Source organism: Chiroxiphia lanceolata, chromosome 3 (assembly GCF_009829145.1).
Source record: "Chiroxiphia lanceolata isolate bChiLan1 chromosome 3, bChiLan1.pri, whole genome shotgun sequence".
Classification (NCBI taxonomy): Eukaryota; Metazoa; Chordata; class Aves; order Passeriformes; family Pipridae; genus Chiroxiphia; species Chiroxiphia lanceolata.
The window spans coordinates 114,408,596-114,430,142 of record NC_045639.1 but is presented as its reverse complement, the minus strand read 5'-3'; the positions used below and the strand labels follow the sequence as shown (position 1 = coordinate 114,430,142).

At 49.3% G+C, this 21,547-nt stretch overlaps 1 protein-coding gene and 1 long non-coding RNA gene across 2 annotated transcripts in view; one reads left to right on the top strand and one right to left on the bottom strand.

The window, feature by feature from the left end:
- Nucleotides 1–21,547, bottom strand: part of XKR6 (XK related 6) — a 186,203-nt gene that overhangs the window by 18,086 nt on the left and 146,570 nt on the right. Inside the window, 1 exon segment of the mRNA XM_032683148.1 lies at nucleotides 3,073–3,269. Within this exon segment, the coding sequence (XP_032539039.1) occupies nucleotides 3,073–3,269 (197 nt within the window).
- On the top strand, nucleotides 3,909–5,165 carry LOC116784478. Its single transcript, XR_004356084.1, has 2 exons — nucleotides 3,909–4,032; nucleotides 4,838–5,165. It is a non-coding gene; the product is annotated as an uncharacterized LOC116784478 (long non-coding RNA).

Genomic DNA, 21,547 nt, shown 5'->3' with positions numbered 1-21,547 from the left:
GGAAGGACGTTCGAGCTCCTGCTAAATCTCATTAAGCCTTAAAGTAGTCACATGAAAAAAAAAAAAAGTGAAAGCAAACCTCTTTAAGAGGAGATTTATGCCAGGAAAACCTGGCATCCCTCTAACCTCACTGACTGCCTAGAGGTTGGGGTCTCCTTTAAGCTGGTTGTTTCTACTCCTTCCTGTTCAGTGTGGAGGAACTGGCACCTCTGAGGAGTGAAGTGGGTTAAGGATGGTTTGTTCTGCAAGAAGTGAGGTGGATTATCTGCCAGGAGTGGTTATGAAATGAGGATCTGGGCTGCTGGGCCTTTTCTGTTGTTAATATTATGTTTCTTCCAGCAAATATAGTCTTTAAGTCAGAGCAAGTGCCCTGGCTGGTGTTGTCCAGGAGTCTGAGAGATGGACATCCTTTCAATCCATCCTCTCCTAAACCTCAGGGACAATTAAGGTGGGTGAGGAACAGGGCTGCATCCTCTCCAGTGACCCATCATCTCCTTTACCCTAACCCTAAGGAAAAGTATAAATCCATCACTCAGCTTCTGTCCAGAATCTCTGGAGAAAGCCTCTGCTGGAGGCTGAGCATCTCATCCCACCTCCTTCAGCTGCTTTGGACATGGACTGATCCATGTTTTGGAGGTATCCTTTTTCCCTTACCTTCTGTTGACCCTGTTTTGGACCCCCACAGCTGTGGTTGTAGCAGATGGATTATTCACAAAGGACCTGCCAACCAACACCAGTTCCTTCCACATGGATATTCAGGAGCTGATGTTGATCCATGTGCCCCAGCAGCCACAGAACAAAGTATTCCAACCTCAGGGATGTGCCACAGAAAATGGCAAATCGACCTTGCTCTGGCACTTAATGAGTCCATAAGAGTCTGTGTGAACCATATGGAAAGAGCTGGAGCCTGGACACATTAGCAGGGGCTGTGCCTGGGTTTATAAGTCCTGCCATGGGCTGCTTTGCCAGTGTGAATCCCTCAGGGATGCAGCTGATGCTGAAGCCAGAACTGGCCTCTTCCTGTGATGAGCCACCCCTCCCATGGACATGATGAGCCAGGAGAGACTTGATTTGATTTTTAAACACACTGCCTTCCTAACAACTTCCATATTCCTTTGGTTTCTGCCTGCTTTAAGGGAAATCTTTGATGCTCCCTTTCCAAACGGTTCCTCACAGCATTTAATTTCCTTCTGTATAATTATGTACTGGCCGGGAGGAGGAGAAGGAGGAAGACAGAAGCACGGAACGGGCATGGAGGAGCTCTAGGAAACCTTGCACCTGAGTCAGGGAGCGCTGAGCAAGCTCTGCTGCTCACATCAATCAGCATCGCAGCGCCGGGATGCGAGACCGCATCCCTGGCACAGGCGGGGAGGGAGGCGGGGAGAGGGTGCGCTGGGGACCCGGAGAGCTCGGCTGCTGGAGCGTGGCAGGCAAAGAGCCCTCCAGGGCTCGGGAAGGCAGGCGGGGACGTGCGCTGCCTTGGAAGAGAGCGCAGCCGGCTCGGCGTGGTGGAGGAGCGGAGGAACTGCAAAGCCGGAGAAGGGAGGGGGGGGGGTTGGAAAATGATGCAGCTTGTTCAGTGGATTAGGCAGCCATGCCTGGAAGTGGCAAACTGAAAGAGCCACAGATTTGAAAGACTAGAGGGATTATTCAGCCGTGTTGTCTGACTCGCAGCACAACAGAGGCCAGCAAACTTCACCCAGCGCTTTCTGCAGAGAGGCCAACAATCTGTGTAACGCCCTGGCAAAGCTGGCAGATGATCTCTACATTTTCAGTAGGGTTAATAATGTTGGAAGCAGCAGGAAAAGGGGGCTGGCAAATGTGAGCAGTTCTAGCAGGAGTTGTAGAAAGGCATATTCATGATGTCAGCACTTTGGAGGCCTGGAGAGATTGTGATGAGAGGTTTCAGAAAAAGGCTGCATAAACAGGAGGAGGGAGGCCTCTATAAACAACCCTGATGGACATGCTGGAAGTATGGAGGAAAGGGAGAGCAGTCAGACTTACTGGTGCTGCAGATAGTGGTGACCTTGGTTCAACCAGCAAAATTTAACCCCTAAGTTAATTCCGATTTCAGTTCCAATCTCAGCTCCAAAAACTCCTCATGTCTGTCAGAAATGACTTGCCCCAACCAGGTTGTCTCTAGGAAGATGAGTGTCCTCCCTGGTGTGTGAATTGAGCAGGGGCTGAATAATCCAGGAGCTCCTCAGCTGATACCACTGTTGGCCCTTGTAAAGGACAATTCCCCCTTGAGCTGGTGACCCTTAGGCAGCCAACATGCCCATGGGCTGGGAGAGCAGCTCATCCCAGTGCTGGGACAGGGCCATATCCCTCTCAGCTGGGATGGGCGTCCCATGCTCGGCACATCACTGCAGTGAAGCACATCACAACTGGAAAACTATTCCCTGTGGTGGCTTCCAAGCCTCTGATCATCTATCTACCTTTTGCAATGGTACCTCCACTACTTCTCTGTCCCTACAAATTCCCCTTCACTGCCTTCCCCCTCTTTTCTTTGATTTGCTCAGGACCACAGCACCAATGATGAAACCTTAATTCCTGTGAACTCATCAGAAAAAGTCCTACATCGTTTGGCTATTTAAGCCCCCCCCTTATACTACACTTGATGCCATCAGAGCATTGCAGACATTGAACCATTTGTCCTCACAACACAAACTCAAATCTGGCCAGTTTTAACACCCTACTTTATGTAAGGAGGGAAACTGAGGCAGGGAATGGTTGTGTTCACCCAGTGCCAGGGGGCAAATGAGCGGTGACACTTGCCATGGTGGCAGAGCCCTCCTGCCTCCTCCTCATACCACCATCACTCCTTTAGCCTGGACCGGGTGTGGAACAGTTGAATCTCATCTTTTCCTTTTATTATTCAGTGGAACAATCAGAAATTTCGCCCAGCGAATGCAGCGCAGAGCTGGGATGAGATTTGTCCAGAGCGGCAGCCCCTGACACGCCGGGGCGGGAAGTGATCAACACATCCATGTCCAACACATCCCTGCCGAGCACGGGATCGGAGGGGGAGGCCGGGAAGGTGGGGAGAGGGGGAATGAGGGGGCCACTTACATGGTAATGCTTCTGCACGGTTCTTTTGGATCATTATGCAGAGCTGTAGCACCAGTTGAGGGGCGCTCTCGAGGAACGTTTCCAGGAGGCGCAGCATGTTTACGTCTGCATATTCGTACATCATAGCCCAGTAGAAACGCCGCTGGTGTTCCTTCCGCCTCTGGCTCTGGATCCCCAGGTACATAGTTCGGATATACCTGCGGGAAACACAGGAGGAACAGCTGAGTGTGAGGCTTTGGCATGTGTCAAAACCCGAGGAGGGTTGAGCCAGATGTTTTGGGAACAGGGAATCAGGGGTAGACATAGGGAGTTCTTCTATCTCCCACAAGATCTGAGGAGCACTTTTAGAATCCAATCAATTGTTGATGTTGAAAAAGACCTCCAAGACCATCAAGTCCAGCCTTTGACTGAATACCACCACTAAAACATATCACAAAATGTACTTCATCTTGCACAAGTGGAAAATCTTTAACTTGTACCAGCCAAACGTGAAGCCTGGGGGTAAGAAATGCTTGTGAAGCACAAGAAAACAACTCCCTCTCTTTATTTTCATCATAACAAGGGAAGCTACTTGAAAAATACTGGTCATAACACTTGGTGGTGGATTGACAGACCATCTAAGTCCCTTCAGCACTCTGATAAGGAGGTTCTGTCACAAACCCAGAGTTCAAGAAGCATTTGGACAATGCTCTCAGGCACAGGGTGAGACTCTTAGGGCTGTGCTGTGCAGGTTGGGAGTTGGACTTTGATGATCCTTGTGGGTCTCTTCCAACTCAGGATATTCTATGATTCTATGATTCTGTGATCTGACCCTATTTCATCACAGGTAGAGCAATGAGACACCACCCTCACCTTCAGCAGGTGTGACCCACGGATGCAAAAGGCCACAGCTTGCCACTGGTCACCTATGGGGACTTTGGGCAATGTTGGACTACAAGGAGGTGCCTTGTGAATGAACAGGTACTGCTCTACCTTTGCTTCTGTTTTCATAGACCTGCAAACCTCACTCTGGGGACACAACTTCCCTTCAGGGGACATTTGGGCAATCTTTGTAAATGGAGCTGACCAAGGCAGGGCAGCACAATGTGCCCAGGTGCCACAACACTCATGGCACTCATGGCATCTAGGAAAGGAAGTCTCTCCTAAAACAGGGTCCTTTCTAATGCTCCTGGATATCATAGAATCCTGGAATGGTTTGGGTTGGAAGGGACCTTAAAGATCATCTTGTTCCATCTGCCTGCCATGGGCAGGGACACCTGTCATCTGTCACAGGTTGCTCAGAGCTCCATCCAGCCTGTCCCTGGAACACTTCCAGGGACTGATGATCTAATGTTGGGTCTTCTTCCTTCTCATCCTGAGTGGTGGCTGTAGCCTTTTTTAGGATGGGAATCATTTCCCCTAATGCCAGCCCTAAAGTTGGTCATCTGAGCCAGTCAGTAGTTAGAAATGTCCCCTCCCGGGACTGTTCATCTGTCCCAGCCCCGATGCCAGCGCGGCAGCGGGATGAAGTGCCTTCTGGAGGCTCTGGGAGGGGCTCACAGCACTAACTGGGGTTTCGCCAGAACGATTAGATCATTCCTTGCCACTCGGGCGAGACTGTACAGCAAGGAAGAGCAGGAGGGAAGGAAGGGAGTCTCGACAGCCTCTGTGTCTCCAAATTACACCCGGGGACAGGGAGCTGGGAGGGAAGCAGAGGCTGCTCTGCAAGCCCTGCCCTTTCTCCAGCACCTTGTCCTTCCTTCCCGTTCGCACTTCACGCGCACAGAAGACGAAAAATCCCGAAAGAAGTCCGCAAGGACACGAAAAATGACGCAGGAAAGCCACCAGATGGGGCTCGACACTCGAGAAAATGCTACGCCAGTCACATACGACACTGGTGACACTGGTGTGACATCCCCAGCAGACCCCGAGTGGGGTGGGAATGGCCGTAGACCACCTGCTCTCCCAGTCCCCAACATGCCCAAATCCACCACCTGTGCTTGGCACTTTCCTGGAAGATCCCAACCCCAGAAGATGCAGCACAATGGAGGGATCCTGCCTTCCCTTCACCCATGCAAGGAATTAAATAAATGCAGTTCAGCTGGAAAGGCAAAGTCAGGGAGAGTGTAATGGCTCAAGGAGAAAGCAGAAAAAGTGGACCGTGCAACTGGTTTTTATAATATCAGCGACACAGGGTCACCAAAACCCAAGGTGATGGTGCCCATAAGGTGCTGCCCACGGCCAAAGACACCATCACCCCTGCCAAACTCTTGCCACCAAATCTGTCCTGTAGTCCTGGATGGCCTCCCCTCCCTAGAAGCTCCTATTCCTGCTGGTACATGAAACTCTGCTTCTGAAGCTTAAGTCACTCATTTCTCATCTCCTCAGCCATGGACAAGGAGAAGAATTTATTCATTTTCACCCTATAGTCAGTCATTTACCTGTTTGCACATAGTTACCACATAAACTCTTCTCTCCAGACTGAAAAATCCCTTAGAATCACAGAATCATTAAGGTTGGAAAAGAGCTCTAAGATCATTGAGTCCAATTGTTCCCCCCAGCACTGCCAAGGCCACCACTAACCCCTGTCCCCAAGTGCCACATCCACATGGCTTTTAAATCCTTCCAGGGATGGGGACTCCACCACTGCCCTGGGCAGCTGTGCCAGGGCTGGAAAACCCTTTCCCAGGAAGAAAATGTTCCCAATATTCGATTTAAACCTCCCCTGGCACAGCTTGAAGCCATTTTCTCTCATCCCGTCCCTTGTTCCCTGAGAGCAATCCCAACCCCCACCTGGCTGCTCCCTCCTGTCAGGGAGTTGGAGAGAGCGAGGAGGTCCCCCCTGAGCCTCCTTTTCTCCAGAAAAAAATTCTTTCAGTCCCCTCTCACAGGTGACATTTCCTACACCTCTACTCTTCCACATTGCTGTTCCCGTCACCTGTCTCCACTTTTGGGCTATTTTTAAGACCAAAAAATACTTTTCCAGGCACTCCAGGTTGGCTGAACCGAACCATAACAGTGACATTGAGTCACTCAAAAAGATTAGGAAGAAACTAAAGAAGGGACACCAAATCCTGCAACGATTTCTCCTTGATCTCTAGGGATTCACCACCATCCACACAATTTAAGCCTGAATGTTTCTTACTGGCCACAGTGAGAGGACATGAGAACAATTCACGGAGGCAGCATGAAAGGACATGAAAATACATTGGATTAACATAATTTCCTGATCCTGTCTCCATCAATGGCCGGAACAGTGGCAATGACAGAAACACCAAATTGTCCTGGTTGTTGAGCCCACAGCCTTTGGCAAAGGTCAGCCGTGTTTTGCTCTTCCATAGAGGAGGAAACTGAGCTGTCCAGAGCACCAAAAAGGTGCTCTGAAAGGTCTCTCGGCATCTAAACTCAGATCTTTGGGCGCCTCTAACCACAACACAAACGTGAGTGGAGTACTGCCCCACCTGCTGATGGTCCTGCATCCACATTGGACATTCTACTTCACACCCTAAAACCCAGCCCTGCCCAATCTGACCTGGGCAGGAAGACCCAGAAGGACAAATCTGTTCCTATCCTATGAGACTGGGACCTCAGGAATCCCTTGGCACAATATTGGCCAGCAAATGGTCCCAGCACGTGAGCAAAGCAGCTCCAAGGACCGTTTGGGGCTGAAGGGAAATGAACTTCCCTTTGTGCTCTCCTTGGTCCATGATAAAATATGGTGCTGCATCTTCAGCTTCCTTCAAACCCAAATCTGGCAAAGAGAGGAAAAGGAGGACCAAAACCCCATTCCTCCTTGGTGCCAGTCGATTGTGAGCTTAACTGGGAAATATTCTGAGAATAACTGCGAAAGGCAATATTTCTACCTGGTAGGCTTACAACAATTACTAAATATCTACTTAATTAATCAACATAAAATTTCAGGCAGCTCTAACACTGATATTTCTTAACCTTATTTCCAAACACAAATGTTCGACACTGGTGTAAGCAGTTTTATTCCAGTTTACCTGTTTCTTTGTGGTATTTTATTTACTTGTTTGAGGGTTTTTCCTACTTTCACTAACACCGCTTAAGTGTAGACAAACTCTGAAGAAAGAAGAAAAAAAAATCAATGTCATTTCACCTGAAATTTGTTGTTCTCGGTCAAGCTGGTACCAAACAGGCTTCTATAATTAGACTTTCAAATCCATATTCGGGCCTGATCTTCAATCTTTAGCAACACGATGCTTCCTCTTATGTCAGAGAAAACCATTCACCGCTCTGCGCTTTTGAAAATCAGGCTAATTTATTTATTTAAGAGCTTAATTTTGGATACAGGAGCCTAACTTTAGGCTTGCTATTTTATTTTTTTTTTTTGAATGCTGGCTATTTTTATATACGAGAGTGTGTGTATTTGTGTGTATTTTTAGTTCTGAGTCTCATCATGGCTTCAAGAGATAGAACTAATTTGGGGTTGGGAGGGGGATTGGGGGGATTTTTTATTTTTTTTAATGCACAAAGGGTTGGCTGTGCCCTCCCTCCTGGCAGGATTCCCAGAATTCCTGTTGGTGTAATTACCCTCACGCTTATTTACTACGGATGTTGCAGCAGCACATGAACTGCACAGGGCAAAGTCACTGCTGTCCCTGCGCCAACGGAGCCAAAGCCATTGGATCCAGAAATGTGGTCAAATAACCTTTGGAGAGAACCACAGGAGGCAGGAGATGCTCCTGCTGTAAAAAAAACAACCCTCTCCGAGTGCTGTGGAAAAAGATGCTCCATGTGGATGGCAGTGGATGGGTTTTGGAGGCAGAGGCTCTGTCTCTGTCATTAAAAAAAGGAGACCAAAAACCAGCCTTTGTCCTTGGCCAGCTGGCATGACTCCACTCTGTGTGGCTACACCCATCTTAGTTGGACTTGACCATAATTTCCAGAGACTGTGTTGACAGTGGAACAGGGTGGACTATTGTAGGATGGTGCCTGAGCCTTGGCACAGTTTGATTTTCAGAGGTGGCTCCGGGTATCACCACCAGGAGGACGCCTCAGGCAACGGGCTGGCGTGAGATGAAGAGGATATGGATGTGTGAGAGGGTCACAAGAGCACAGACAGGCTCATCAGCACAGGCCCTGGACTATGCTTTGAGGAAAAAAGAGCCCTCATGGCCTGGCCCACACAACCACAAGCTGACCAAGGTCAGGAATCTCCGACTGTAAGAGACAACAAAGGACCGATTGCTTTTCCTGAGGCCAGTGGGCCAGGACTGATCACAGAAATCAACTCTCATCCTCCAAAACCAGGCAGCTGTCTTCATACTCAGTATTGGGAATGATCCCTGGCGCCTACACAGTCCTGAACCCTGTGCAGGTTATGGTGACTTGAAAAGTCCCAGCAAGCCTGGATCAATTCAGTGATTATACTCAGAACTGAGCGTAGAATCGTAGAATAACAGAATATCCTGAGTTGGAAAGGACCCACAAGGATCATTAAGGCCAACTCCTGGCCCTGCATAGGGCATGATGAAGCTACAAGTGCCCATGAGGAGGCCTTGAAATTGCCTAATTTACTAGTACAGATATAAAGAAATATGGAAAGTAGTATTTGATGTACTCGCTCCACTCCCAACAACTCCAGGTTGGGGAATTCTTCTTGACTGAGCACAACCAATTCCTCCTTTCAGAGAAGCAAACCCTGGCTTGAAAATGGGAGAACATGCTGGAGAAGCCAGAAAGAGGTGTCTGGGGAAAGGAGGAGCTCAGAAAATTAACTCTGCTGAGTAGGTTGCAACTGATGCCTGCAGCACTTCACATGTCCCTTTGGCTTAGTAGGGCTTGTCAAGAGCAGGATGGCAACGGGTACAGCACCTTCCCAGGGCCTCATTAACCTCCTTCACTTCTCCCCAGACAATCTCACCTTGCCGTGTGGGGTGGGTTGACCCTGGATGAATGCCAGTAGCCTACCAAGCTGTTCTATCACTCCCCTCCTCAGTAGGATGGTGTGGGGAGGGAGAAAATATGATGGAAAAAAACCCTTTATAGATTGAGATAAAGATAGTTTACTAAAACAACAGTGAAGGTTGCACACAGGCAAGCAAAGGAAAATAACCCCAAAGATTTCATTCTCTACTTCACATCAACAATGTCCAGATGTTTCCTGGGAAGCAGGGCTTCAGCACATGTGTTGGTTACTCCGGAAGGCAAACGCTGTAAAAACTAATGGGTCCCCCTTTCTCCTCCCTTTTTTTAGCTTTTTTATCTGAGTGATGTCATGTGGGGCGGAAGATCCCTTTGGTCAGTTTGGGTCAGCTGCTGGCTATGTCCCCTCCCAGGATCTTTCCCTCCTGGTGGGAGCAGAATGCTGGGGAGACACTGCTACTGTTGTGGTAGCACTGCCCAGTGGTAGCCAAAACACTGGGGTGTTTCCAACTCCTTTTCTAGCTCCAAATGCAAAGCACAGCACTGTGAGGGCTGCTATGGGGAAAACTGGCTCCAACTGAGCCAGACTCAGTCACAGAATCACATTGAAGATCATCAAGTTCAACCATCAATGCAGGACCACTGTGTTCACCACCAAACCACGTCCACAACTGCTGTATCCATGCTTTTTGAACACCCCCAGGGAAGGTGATTCCACCACTGCCCTGGGTAGCTGTGCCAGGGCTGGACAAGCTTTTCAGTGAAGAAATTTTCCCTAATATCCAGTCTAAACCTCTCCTGGCGCAACTTGAGGCTGTTCCCTCTTGTCTTGTCCCTTGTTCCCTGCAGAAGAGCCTGACCCTTCCCTGTCTCCCCTCTCCTCTCAGGGAGTTGCAGAGAGCCAGAAGTTCCCCCCGAGCCTCCTTTTCTCCAGGCCAAGTCCCCCCAACTCCCTCAGCTGCTCCTGGTGCTGCAGCCCCTTCCCCAGCTCTGTTCCCTTCCCTGGACATGCTCCAGCCCCTCAATGTCTTGTTATGAGGGGCCCAGAATTGACCTCAGGATTAGAGGTGTGGCCTCACCAGAGTGTCCACATAGGGGAACAATCACTTCCCTGGTCACACCAGTGCTGGTACAAGCCAGGTGCCATTGGCCTGCTTGGCCAGCTGGGCACACTTGGGCTTGTGTTCAGAATTCCACCATGGCACTACAGGAGCATGTTATGACCTTGGTGTCGTGGTATCAACTGTGTGGGTGGACACCACCTCTCTCATAATCCCTTGGTACCAACCTTCTCCCTGGTGCTCCCTCCTGGAAGGAGAGGGGTGGGATGCAGCACATTATCTATCTGACAGCTCACCCTCCTGCCACCTCCTCCACAGGCTCACTATTGCAAGGGGACATTGGCCTTGAGCATTGGAGGGTGTTCACGGATAAAAAACCCCCTTCTCAGAAGGGAGGAAATGAGGACGTGGAACTGCTTGGTTGGAAGGCTGGGAGAGGAGGCTGCCTGAACATCCCCTGAAAATGAGGTTATGTGAGGCCAGATCTCAGCTGGAGCGAGCTGGCATCCACAGGGCTCCAGCAATTTACACCAGCTGCGGCTTTGGCCCGCTTTTTTAATTTTAATGAATTATTTTCCTTCTGAAAGATCTAAGAGCAATATAAGATGCGGCGCTCGGGCGACGGGGGAGCGTGAAAGTAAAACGCCGTCTCTTAAAAAAAATCAAAATCAAACTTGCAGTTCCCATCACCACCAATGTGCTCAGGATCAACATTTCTTAGTGTTTGTTTTCTTGGTTATAATGTCACAAGTTTTAGTGATGAGAATTCACAGATGGATTATTGCTGTCACTAGTCTGAGCATCAAAGTAGTAACTTCAGGGTCCCGCCCAGGTGCTGATACATCGAAGCTTCATCTGGCTGCTTCCATGGCATCAAACTCCTCCAGAACAAAGGGCTGCATCCAATCTCTCTCTAGGGAATGGCTCATGGCCTGGACTAATCTTCAAAGGATGCAAACTTATTTACACCACTAATGGTTTTGTTGGGCCAAAACCAGGCTGGGGACTACTGCTGAACTGGAAAGATCACTTTCCATCTCAAAAGCAAGAATGGAATCCTTATTTCTACACAAGCCCTTCCTCTAATCCAGCCTCTTCGCAGGTCATCCCAAGCACATACAACTACAATCTCTCAGCATTTTGATGGCTTTCATCCTGATTTTCAGAACTGAGATTCTCAGAGCTTTCTGACATCTTGCCACTTTTTGGGGTTTCATCATATGGTTTATACCTAAAAGTGAACAAAATGCAACAGGAAGTGTATTCATCAAGTTCCAGTCCTTCTGCCTTGCACTTTCTGCTCTCTTTTGCTCAGTAAACATCCTTCAGTGTACAGCTACCCCTTATCTTCTTAATTGTTTCTACCAGCTCCTATTAAACTGTTAATAATCTCCATTCTGTGTCTTGTCTTACTTATTGTAGGAGAATGTTGCTGAACAAAAAATAAGCTTATTCCATGCCATTAAGGCACTTAAATGCATGGCATGACATCATCCATGAGTTGTGTAGACCAGTAGGTCATGGAGGACTCTGTCTTTGAATGCAGAATCGTAGAATAGAATCATAGAATAGAACCACTGAACCATTAATGTTGGAAAAGACCTCCAAGACTGAGTCCAACCTGTGACCAATCACCACCTTGTGTCAACCAGCCCAGAGCACTGAGTGCCATGTCCAGTCACTCCTTGAACACCTCCAGGCATGGGGACTGCAATGCCTGACCACTCTTTCAGTGAAGAAACTCTTTTTGAGAGGGATTTTATCATCATCTTGGTGCCAAACCTTGAACTCCACTATGAGACTTGATCCACTTCCCCACTCATCACAACATCACTGTGATCCAGCATCAGGCTTTGGAGTCACTCACGACAAGATCACACAACAGCCATTTCATCAAGGTGACAAAACTGCATTACTTGGCCCGTATTAACATTTTTGAGTTAAACTGTACCCCAGTTTACTGCATCAATCTCTTCTCATGTTTTCTAGCACCCAGACATTCCTCTTGGCTCCTTATTTCCTTATCTCTGCTTGAAAACTTCTCTTAGTGAGTGAGAATCTTGAAAGCTTTAGCCAAAATTTTAATGGATTAAATTTTAGTTTTAAAGCCAAAGGGCTGTGTCAAGTCAGCCTTTTGGAATACCCCTAATTCAAAGGTACAATAAGCAGCAAGTTAAAAAATTCTGGTCTTCACGTGAATTAAAACCCCCCATTCTTTAAATGCATGTATTTGAGGGGGACGATACTTGAATGTCCCTTTATACCAGAAACTCTTGCTTTTTGCAAAATACTATTTGCAACTGAAATACCTACTTGAAAGAATGATAGTCCCAGTCTTCTGCTACACGGGAGAAATTGTTATAATTTCATATTCTAAGCCAGTTTAAAGCTGTTTTAAAGCACAGATGGCTTTACTAGACACCATCCACAAAAGAGGCAGCTGATTTACAAAACTTATGCTGGGAAGGATCATATCATGGAATAATTTAGATTGAAAGGGGGTTTTAGAGGTGTCTGGATCGAGGCTCGTGGTCTTGTGCAGCTGAGTTTTGAAAATCTCAAAGGATGGAGACTCCACAGCCCCTCTGGGCAACCTGTGCCAGCACTTTACCGCAGTCACTGCAGACTCAGAGAATCCATCAGGTTGGAAAAGACCTCAAGACATTGAGTTCGACCAGCAACCCAACACCACCACCCTGTGCACCACTAAACCATGTCCTCAAGTGCCACATCCACTCTTTTTTGAACACTTCCAGGGATAGTGAAAAGATTTTCAGCCCAAGATCACTTTGAAGGAAGTCTGCAAATCAGCCCCTCCTTGGAAAGAATCAATTCCATCAAATAGTTGAGGGAGAGAACAAAATCACTATGCTGTAGGATTTTTAGGATCTGGTTCCCACAGCTTTGGTATTTGCAGGCTGATTTAACTCATGGCTGATAATCTGGGGGCTCTGATATACAAAATGGGGTGCTCTGATAATTTCAGAGTAGCCTCCTCAGCAGCTGAATGGGACATACACCTGTATGACCTTCACAGAGGCATCGCTCATGGTCTTTGTCTAAATCCTTTTTTTACTGATGGTTTAAGCAGATATTTGGGGCTGTGACACTACAGGCAGGGCTGCAGGTGTGATTTCATCCTGCTGACAGGCATTGTGGCCATCACCACCAGCAGATGCTCAGGGTACAAAAGTGGGGCAAGGGCATCACTGCAGATAAAGCTCCAGAGGCCAAAGGTGCTTGAGCTGCTCATTCCCGTGTTGTTCAGTCTGGGGGATGTTTCTGGTGTTCACCTTTGGGACTCCTCTCCTTTCCCAGCTGCAGAGTAGTTTTCTCTGACTCTCAGGCTGAAAGATCACAACCAGGAGGAGAGAAACAAATCATAAGGCTTTGATTTGCCAAACTTTCCCAAATCTGGTAGTTACTGAGCTATCCATACTTAGCCAGAACCTGGCCAGTATTTCTTTGTTTGCAAAAACAGTCATGAAAGTTCTATTGGAATATTCATTACAACCCCAATTTTGGAAGCAGCCAGGCAGCCTCTCCTTGCTGCGTCCCCATGGGCTGCGGGGTTCCCCTGGATATCCAGGTTGCAGAATCCCTATTCCCAGATCTTTGCTCAGTAAATCAATACAGAATCAGAGAACAGCTTTCTGGCGGGAGCTACCATTGTTTCGAGCCAGGCTCGTAGAAATCATGTTTATGATTTCACTTGCCAATTATTTTGCGAGATGTAGAGCTCTAAAATAGAAAAACAAGCCCCAAGATCTCTCCAGCACCGGGGTATGAATACCCTTTTTTGATTTTAATGTGGGAAGCATCTCTGTGCTGCTCAAAGGAGCGGGGTAGCTGAAGAGGGTGTCACAGTGACAGGTGCTCTACAGACACGTCCCTGCATCCATCACATGTGGGATGGTCTCACGTCCTAGCACTGAGCCAAATGATCTCTTTTATCACAGATTCCCCCCCCCCCCCAATTAGTTATGAATACTTAAACCCCGGTCCCTTCCCTATTTTGCACACACTTATTTACTTAAAGGACTTATTTACTTAAAGGATACTCCGACACCTACTGCTATCGCCTCCGGCTAAGCCTTCTGTTTTAAATCAAAGCTGTTAAATAGCTTTACACAGAGAGGAGGAACTTGGTTTCAGACTGAATTTTTCCTTCAAGTGTGTTTGTAAAAATAGGGTTTAATGTCAGGGCTCTCCTTTTGGAAATAAAACTGCTCCCAGTCCAGTAAGTCCTACAGGAACAGAGGAAGGCCTTGAAAATAAAGTGGAGGGCTTTTGAGTCATTTGTCTTGGCTCCAAGCAAGGGAAGTTTCAGGGAAAATCCAAAGAAATGCCTGAGGGTTCCCAAAACATGAGTGTTGAAGCGCATGATGCTGAGAGACACGTGGGAATAATCGCCTTGTCCTTTGAATAGGATGGGTCATGTTACAGCATTTAACCCAGATGGTCTTGAGAAGTGATTTGGCATCGTGTGGACCCACCAGAGCCACAGGATATCTCAGGAGAGGAGAATTTGGCATTGCTCTGGGATACCAGTCAAAGGCAGGGACACATCTTCATCTCCTCACGGTTCTCTGCAAGCCTCCAAGATCTGTCAGTGGAGGATGCAGAGCAGGAGAAGGGAAAGTCACGTCTTTTACCAGCAGTGAGTCCTTTGGAGATGGAGACACACTGGTTTTCTCTTCTAGGGGTTTTCCACATACTGAGGAATTTAACAAACCAGTTTGGGGTCATGAGTCCAATGATCTGAGCAGAGACTGCAGATTGCCTGTGGTCTAAACCCTCAGAAACTGATGTGGACCCCAGAGCCAAAGAGTAACACAACTGGGAGCTTATTCCTTCCCTCAGAGGGAAACATTTCCTATTTCCAGGCTCTGGCTGCTGGGGAAGACAAGAGGGTTGTGTCTCTCACTGGGAGATCAGGGAACTCATTTGGATTCTAGGAGAGCATTCACTAAATTTACAGTATTTACTCTCTTCACGGCCATCAAGGTCACTGATGCTGAAGCAGGACCTGAAATCACCAGACAAGACTTTTCCACGCAGCACAGTCTCTCCTAACCCCCATGAACAGTGGCTTTGTAGAGCTGAGGAGGTGGATGCTCCAGGAGTTTTTTAACAGCACGCCAGAAAAACACCAGCCAGGAGGAGTTTTGGGGCGGGAAGGATTCTACTTGGGAAAAGGGGAGCTGGTTCTTGAGGACCTGGTGGAACTGCAAAGAGCTGCTGCAGAGCTGCCAGGGTCAGAGCTGTGGCTCACTGCCAGCTGCAGCGAGCCCTCCCCACCGCTTCCATCCCTCCCTGGCACACACCGCTGCGGAGCAAAGCACCAGGGCTCCCAGAAGATCCTCGGGATGCTGCTCAGGGGTGCCTGAGTCCACCCCAGCCTTGCAAGGGACCGTCACAGCCCTGGGACTGCGCATTCAGCAGCACATCCCCGGCTCTTCCGTGCTCCAGAGGCATCCCTGGAGCAAAGCTCCCGCCGCGGCGGCTTTGCGGGAGGGGGTTGAGACTGTCGCCTGCGTTTTGCCACCCCTTTGAGGAGAAGGAGCTAAAAATTGGGTGAGCGCCTGTGAAATCCTGGAAGAGCAGCCTCAGATCAGGGCTATTTTTAGTTCCACAGAAGCTGCGCATACATTAGTAAGGGCCTGCCTTCCTTCCCCGGGCTCGAAGAAATCACACGGTGTCCTCCCAGCCTGCCAGGAGAGAGTTTAACCCTTGTTGTCTCTGCACAGTCAGCCCCATCCAGCTGCACCTCGATATGGGCCCTGATGGGGGCCAGAAAAAGGGACAGAAAGGTCTTCGTGGGCATTTTGGCTCTAGTCAGGTGGAGGAAGAATTAGAGGGGACCTTTGCCCCATGGCCCTTATATCTGGTGTCTGGTGAAAGAAGCAGGGACTGGAAGGAAACTCCAGGACAGAAATGGCATCTTACTCCCATCACCATCAGCCCTGGCTGAGGAACTGCCACACCAGGGGCTGAGAGGGGCAGGGAGGAGTTCAGAGCTTGCAGGACCTGAGTTGATGCCTCATCTCCAATGACCTCTTGTGATGGCCAAGACAGATGCCCTTCATGAACTGCCAACTTCAATGCACCCACTGTAGAATCACAGAATCACAGAATGGTTGGGATTGGAAGGGAATTTAAAGCTCATCCCATTCCAACCCCTTGTCATGTTCAGGGCTATCTCCCACTAGACCAGGTTGCTCCAAGCCCCTCTAACCTGGCCTTGAGCACTTCTAGGAATGGGGAAGTAAAGCACCATGAGGTATTTAACCCAAATCTGCAATCCTTTAGCCATGTTTTCCCGGGAAACAAGACCTCATCACCACATTCTCAGATGCTTGGTGTCACATCTCCTTCCTCCCACCGGCTGTGTCTCCTGTGCTCCAGACACATCACGCCAGGAAAACCATGGCTTGGACCCATAAAGGGAATGAGGCCAGGGATGAGCTCACCGGCTCGCTGCAACGCACGATGCCTTCCAGCATAAAATTAACAAAAAATAATTGCAACATTTATCCCTACTTTTTTTTTTCCCTCCGGGATGAGGAGCATCCCCTGCACGAGGTGCCTGCGGATGCTCCCTGCGCTTCACACCCACAGCGCCCGTCAGCCCCGCTGCCCGTGCACTTTAACATTTTTCAGCTCTTTAATATTTATTACCTCTGCTGCTTTGTATTACTCATCAGCTATTCCTGGCCAGAGGAAATGCACTGGTGGGTTCTGAAGCGTGGATGGAGGTTCTCTGTTCTTTCGGGGGGGGCCCCTTGGTGAGGCAGCACCTCACAAACAGGCACACTCTGCTCCGCGCTCGGCCCGTGCTGTCTCCTGGGGCTCTGGAGAATCAAAAGAGCCTCACAGTGGCTTTTCAAAGGCCACCAGGATGTGTTAAGCCACCAGGAGAGGACACACAGCCTTTTTGGAAGGTATAGAAACCCTTGCCTCAGCTGATCCCTGCAGAAACACCCCTTTCCCCCTTGGAAGTTCACCTGAGCATCCTTCCCTGCTTCACCTGCAGTTATTTTACAAACCTCCTCCCAGCCCCGTGATTAAAATTAACCAGGAGCCTGGCAGCAGCTTTGCCTACTTGCAGGATTTCTCCCAGCTGCTGGGGGCTGCCAGTAAGGATACATGTAATAAAATGAAGCAGGTCAAGCTATGCAGGAACTTATGGATGGCTGCAATTGCAGTTGTTTCATTTGATAGTCAACTCCTAATGAAGACTGATTTTAAATAATATGACAAACAGGACTACTTTCTAGTGATCACATCCAGGAGAAGAACCAGCCCAGGTACAGTTTTACCCACTACTTCAGCATTTTTTCTTTTTTCCTTTTCTCCTACTAATTTTAAAGGAGCTTTCTGCTTGAAGCTTAATAAAAGTGAAGCCACCTGACCACGTCCTCGCTCCACCACCCTCCGGGCACAGCTGAGTCTTCCCGTGCCAGCAGACAGTTTATCCAAGTGACACAAATGCGGTCACAGGAGCTTTCCACCAGCAAACAGCATCTGGGAGGCGAGGTATGGAATCCTGCAGCTCAGCCCAGGGGATGGATGTTCATGCACAGTTAGGTGCAGAGATGGAGGCAGGGAGGTTAAATGACTTCCCCCGAGCTAGGGGTGGCTGGTGGGTTTTAATTTAGAACAGAACGGAATGGAATAGAATAGAATAGAGTGTTTCAGTTGTAAGGGACCATCTAGCCCAACCACCACTTTGGGAGGTCCTTGTCTCCCTGTCCCTGCTGGATGGGCTCCTTTTGGAAGTGCAAGGTGCCTAATCCAAAGGAAAAGAAAGCCTTTTGTTTTCACACACGTCCTTTCGACCTCCTGCTACTCAAAATGCTTCCCGGGCCCATTTGGATGCCTCCTGCATTCCTGATCCAGCTGAGGCAGCTGCCCTGCACTGCACAGAGGATGCTTGCATTAAGATTGACTATGGTAAATGCTTAGACGAGATATATCCCAGAAGCACCAATAAACTGCCGGACTCATTGATCCAGGCGTGACTCAGGAGTCACCACGGAATAATCTCTTTCGGCACCTTCCTCTGGCTGAGCCCGGGCAGAGTTTCTGCTCCCATCAGCAAAGCAGTCGAGGTCTCTTCCATCTTGCACTTCTCCAGGGGAAGGCCAGCTTAAATGACACGTGGGGGCTATTGATTTCTGTAATGAATGAATGGATTTTCCCCTCCTGTGCTCACACCCCCCTCACTCTCCCATGGAATAATTCAGCGCCTCTGTCATTTACTGCCCAAATGCCTCTCCGAAGTGCAAACATGCAGCCTTTCCCTGCTGGCATTGTGTGCTGTCTCCAAAGCCCTGACCTTGGCTCCACTGTTTTCTCCTGCCTTCTCCCTCCAGGAGGGATGATTTTCACTCGTGCAGTGAGGCAAAGATCCCAGGCAATGGAGAACATGGAAGTTTTCCTCCCCAGAAGGAAGGTGTGTGGCCAGAGCTGTTGGATACTCTGAGATTGTGTGTCATATGCTGCAGAACTGGATGGGAAAGGTGGTGCAGCTGCCTGTTGGGATGGATTTGGAATAGATTCCCACGCTCCAGTGATCTGCTCCTAAACAGGAGCAGGACAGATGTTTTGGTTGTTGAGGATCTGAAGGAAGTTCAGCTGGGGGAGTTGCAGTTATGGGCTGAAGAAAAAGAACCCTGGTGTACATTGGGCTCAGCTGAGAAGTTGTGGGTGCCCCATCCCTGGAAGTGTTCAAGGCCTGGTTGGACGGGACTTGGAGCAACTTGGGATAGTGGAAGGTGTCCCTGCCCATGGCAGGGGGGTTGGAACGAGATGGTGTTTAAGGTCCCTTCCAACCACCCTGTGAGTCTGTGATTCTGTGAGAAGGAGTCTCACTGTGAGCCCAAAATGTCCTTTCTCGCTGCACTCCTCAGCTCCTCCCCAGGTAACCCCCTCCCACATGCTTATCCCCAGCCAGGTGTCTGTACCTTATCTGAAGCGCCACAGCCACTCTCCTGCTTTTGGGACCCTTCTTTCCCATCCCACCTTCAAGGGACCTGTTCTCCTGTGACCTGCTGCTGGTGGCTGTTGGCCATGGCTTAGGGAATGGCTCTGCAGCAGAGGGACGTGCCCCCTGTGCACATGTCCAAAGGGGCCCTGTAGCAGGCACAGTGCCCAGGGGCAGCCTGACACCTTCTGTCAGCCCTCCTACCCCTCCAGGTCCTGCCTGGCCCTTCATAGGAGTCAGGACCTCCAACACTATCACAGGATGCAGCATCTGTCCCCTCCTACATTTGCAGAGAAGATGTTGGAGGGACCTGCCAGGAGCAACCGGTTTGGAAAAGCTCTGAGAGATGGCACCACAACATAAAAAAGACATTAAGCTGCTAGAGAGTGTCCAAAGGAGGGCCACAAGGATGGTGAAGGGTCTGGAAGGGAAGCCTTGTGAGGATTGGCTGAGGTCACTTGGTCTGTTCAGGTTGGACAAGAAGAAGCTGAGGGGAGACCTCATCGGGGTCTTCAACATCCTCGTGAGGGGCAGCAGAGTGGCAGATACAGATCTCTTCACTCTCATGACCAGGGATAGGACTCAAGGGAACGGTGTGAAGCTGAGTCAGGAGAGGTTTAGGTTGGATCTCAGGAAAAGGTTCTTCCCCCAGAGGGTGGCTGGGCACTGAACAGTCTCCCCAGGGCAGTGGGCACGGCCCCAAGGCTGCCAGAGCTCAAGGAGTGTTTGGACAACGCTCTCAGGGACAGGGTGGGATTGTTGGGGTGTCCTGTGCAGGGCCAGGAGTTGGACTCAATGATCCTCATAAGTCCCTTCCAACTCAGCACATTCTATGATTCCTTCTATGATTGTATGTCCTGCCCATAAACCTGGGATCACAGAGCTCAGCATCCAACCCGCCACTGTAGGGAGCTGGGATTTGACACAACCCCTGCACTACAAACTCTGAATCTGACTCAGGTTGCCCTTTGCCTCCAAAGCCAAGCCCTGACTGGTTAAAAATTTGCAGCTGGCTGTAAGCATCTCAACCCAGGACAAGAAATCCTTCAAATCCTAATCTAAGACATCAGGTGTTTGAGCCCCCAGAGTGGGTAAGTTATGGTACAGACACAGGAGGGCCCATCCAACACCAGGGACTGGTCTGGGCCACCAAAAGATTCATCATTCCCTCTTCCATCCTCCCCTGCCTCCAACACACCATCCCACACACTGGCCCAGACCTCAACACCCAACTAGGAACAGTTCCTGTGTGCCCGCTCTTGCCACCCAGGAGAGCGTCCGGGGGAGAACAAACCCCTTCCTGTGGGTTCAAGCCCCTTCCTGTGGGTTCAAACCCCTTCCTGTGGGTTCAAACCTATTTTTGTGGGTTCAAATCCCTTCTTTTGTATTCCAACTTCCTCTTGTGGGTTCAAACCTCCTCTTGTAGGTTCAAACCCCTTCTTGTGGGTTCAAACCCATTTTTGTGGGTTCAAATCCCTTCTTTTGTATTCCAACTTCCTCTTGTAGGTTCAAACCTCCTCTTGTAGGTTCAAACCCCTTTCTGTGGGTTCAAACTTCCCCTTAGGCATTCAAACCCCTTCTTGTAGGTTCAAACTCCTTCCTGTGCGTTCAAACCCCATCCTGCAGGTTCAAACCTCTTCTTGTGAGTTCAACCCCCTTTTTATTGGTTCAAAATCTTCTTGTGTATTCAAATCTCTCCTTGTGTGTTCAAACTTCCTCTTGTAGGTTCAAACCCCTTCCTGTCATTTCAAACCTCTTCTTGTGGGTTCAAACTCTTCCTTGTAGGTTAAAACCCCTTCTTTTGGGTTCAAATCCTTCCTTTTGGGTTCAAATCCCTTTTTATTGGTTCAAATAACTTCCTGTGTGTTCAAATCCCTTTTTGTGGGTCCAAACCTCTTTCTGTGGGTTCAAACCCCTTCTTTTCCGGACGTGAAGGAAGGGCTTGACCTTGGCCATCGAGCATCTCAGGCAAACCCATCCACCGCCCCGAGCCAAGCGAGGAGACAAAGCTCTCAGATTCCCGTGTTGGGGCTGCAGTGCAGGATATCCAACACTTAAACACCTCCTGAGACATGGCAGCGTGCCAGGAAGACTCTTGTCTGCTGGCTCGAAGGGTGGCCCAGGGAGGATATTGCCGGGGCTCGATTCCCAGCAGCCGGAAACGCTTCCTGAGCCGCGCGGGGTGGCCGGGAGCCAGCGGGCCCGGTTACCAACGTGGGATCATGAGGACACTCTGCTGGAAAGAGGATGCTGCAGCCTTGAGTCATCTCCAAGCTTTGGAGAGAATTGAAACTTCCACCTTCCACCCCCCCTCCTTGCCTGCGTGTCCTGCCACTTGAGGTGACGGCTAAAAGCAGGATGCCAATCCTGCGCTTTTTAAGGTAGCTTTGGGAATGGATTCCTTCTCTTGTCTTTCCTCACACCACCTATTTCTCTGTATGAATATTTTGTGCCAAATGTTTCCCCTCTATGATACCTCCAAACTTCTGGGGTGTCCTGAGTTGCAGTAGGGGTTTGCTCCGGCTTTTTTGTGAAGCTCAAGTAAGTTCGTGTGACT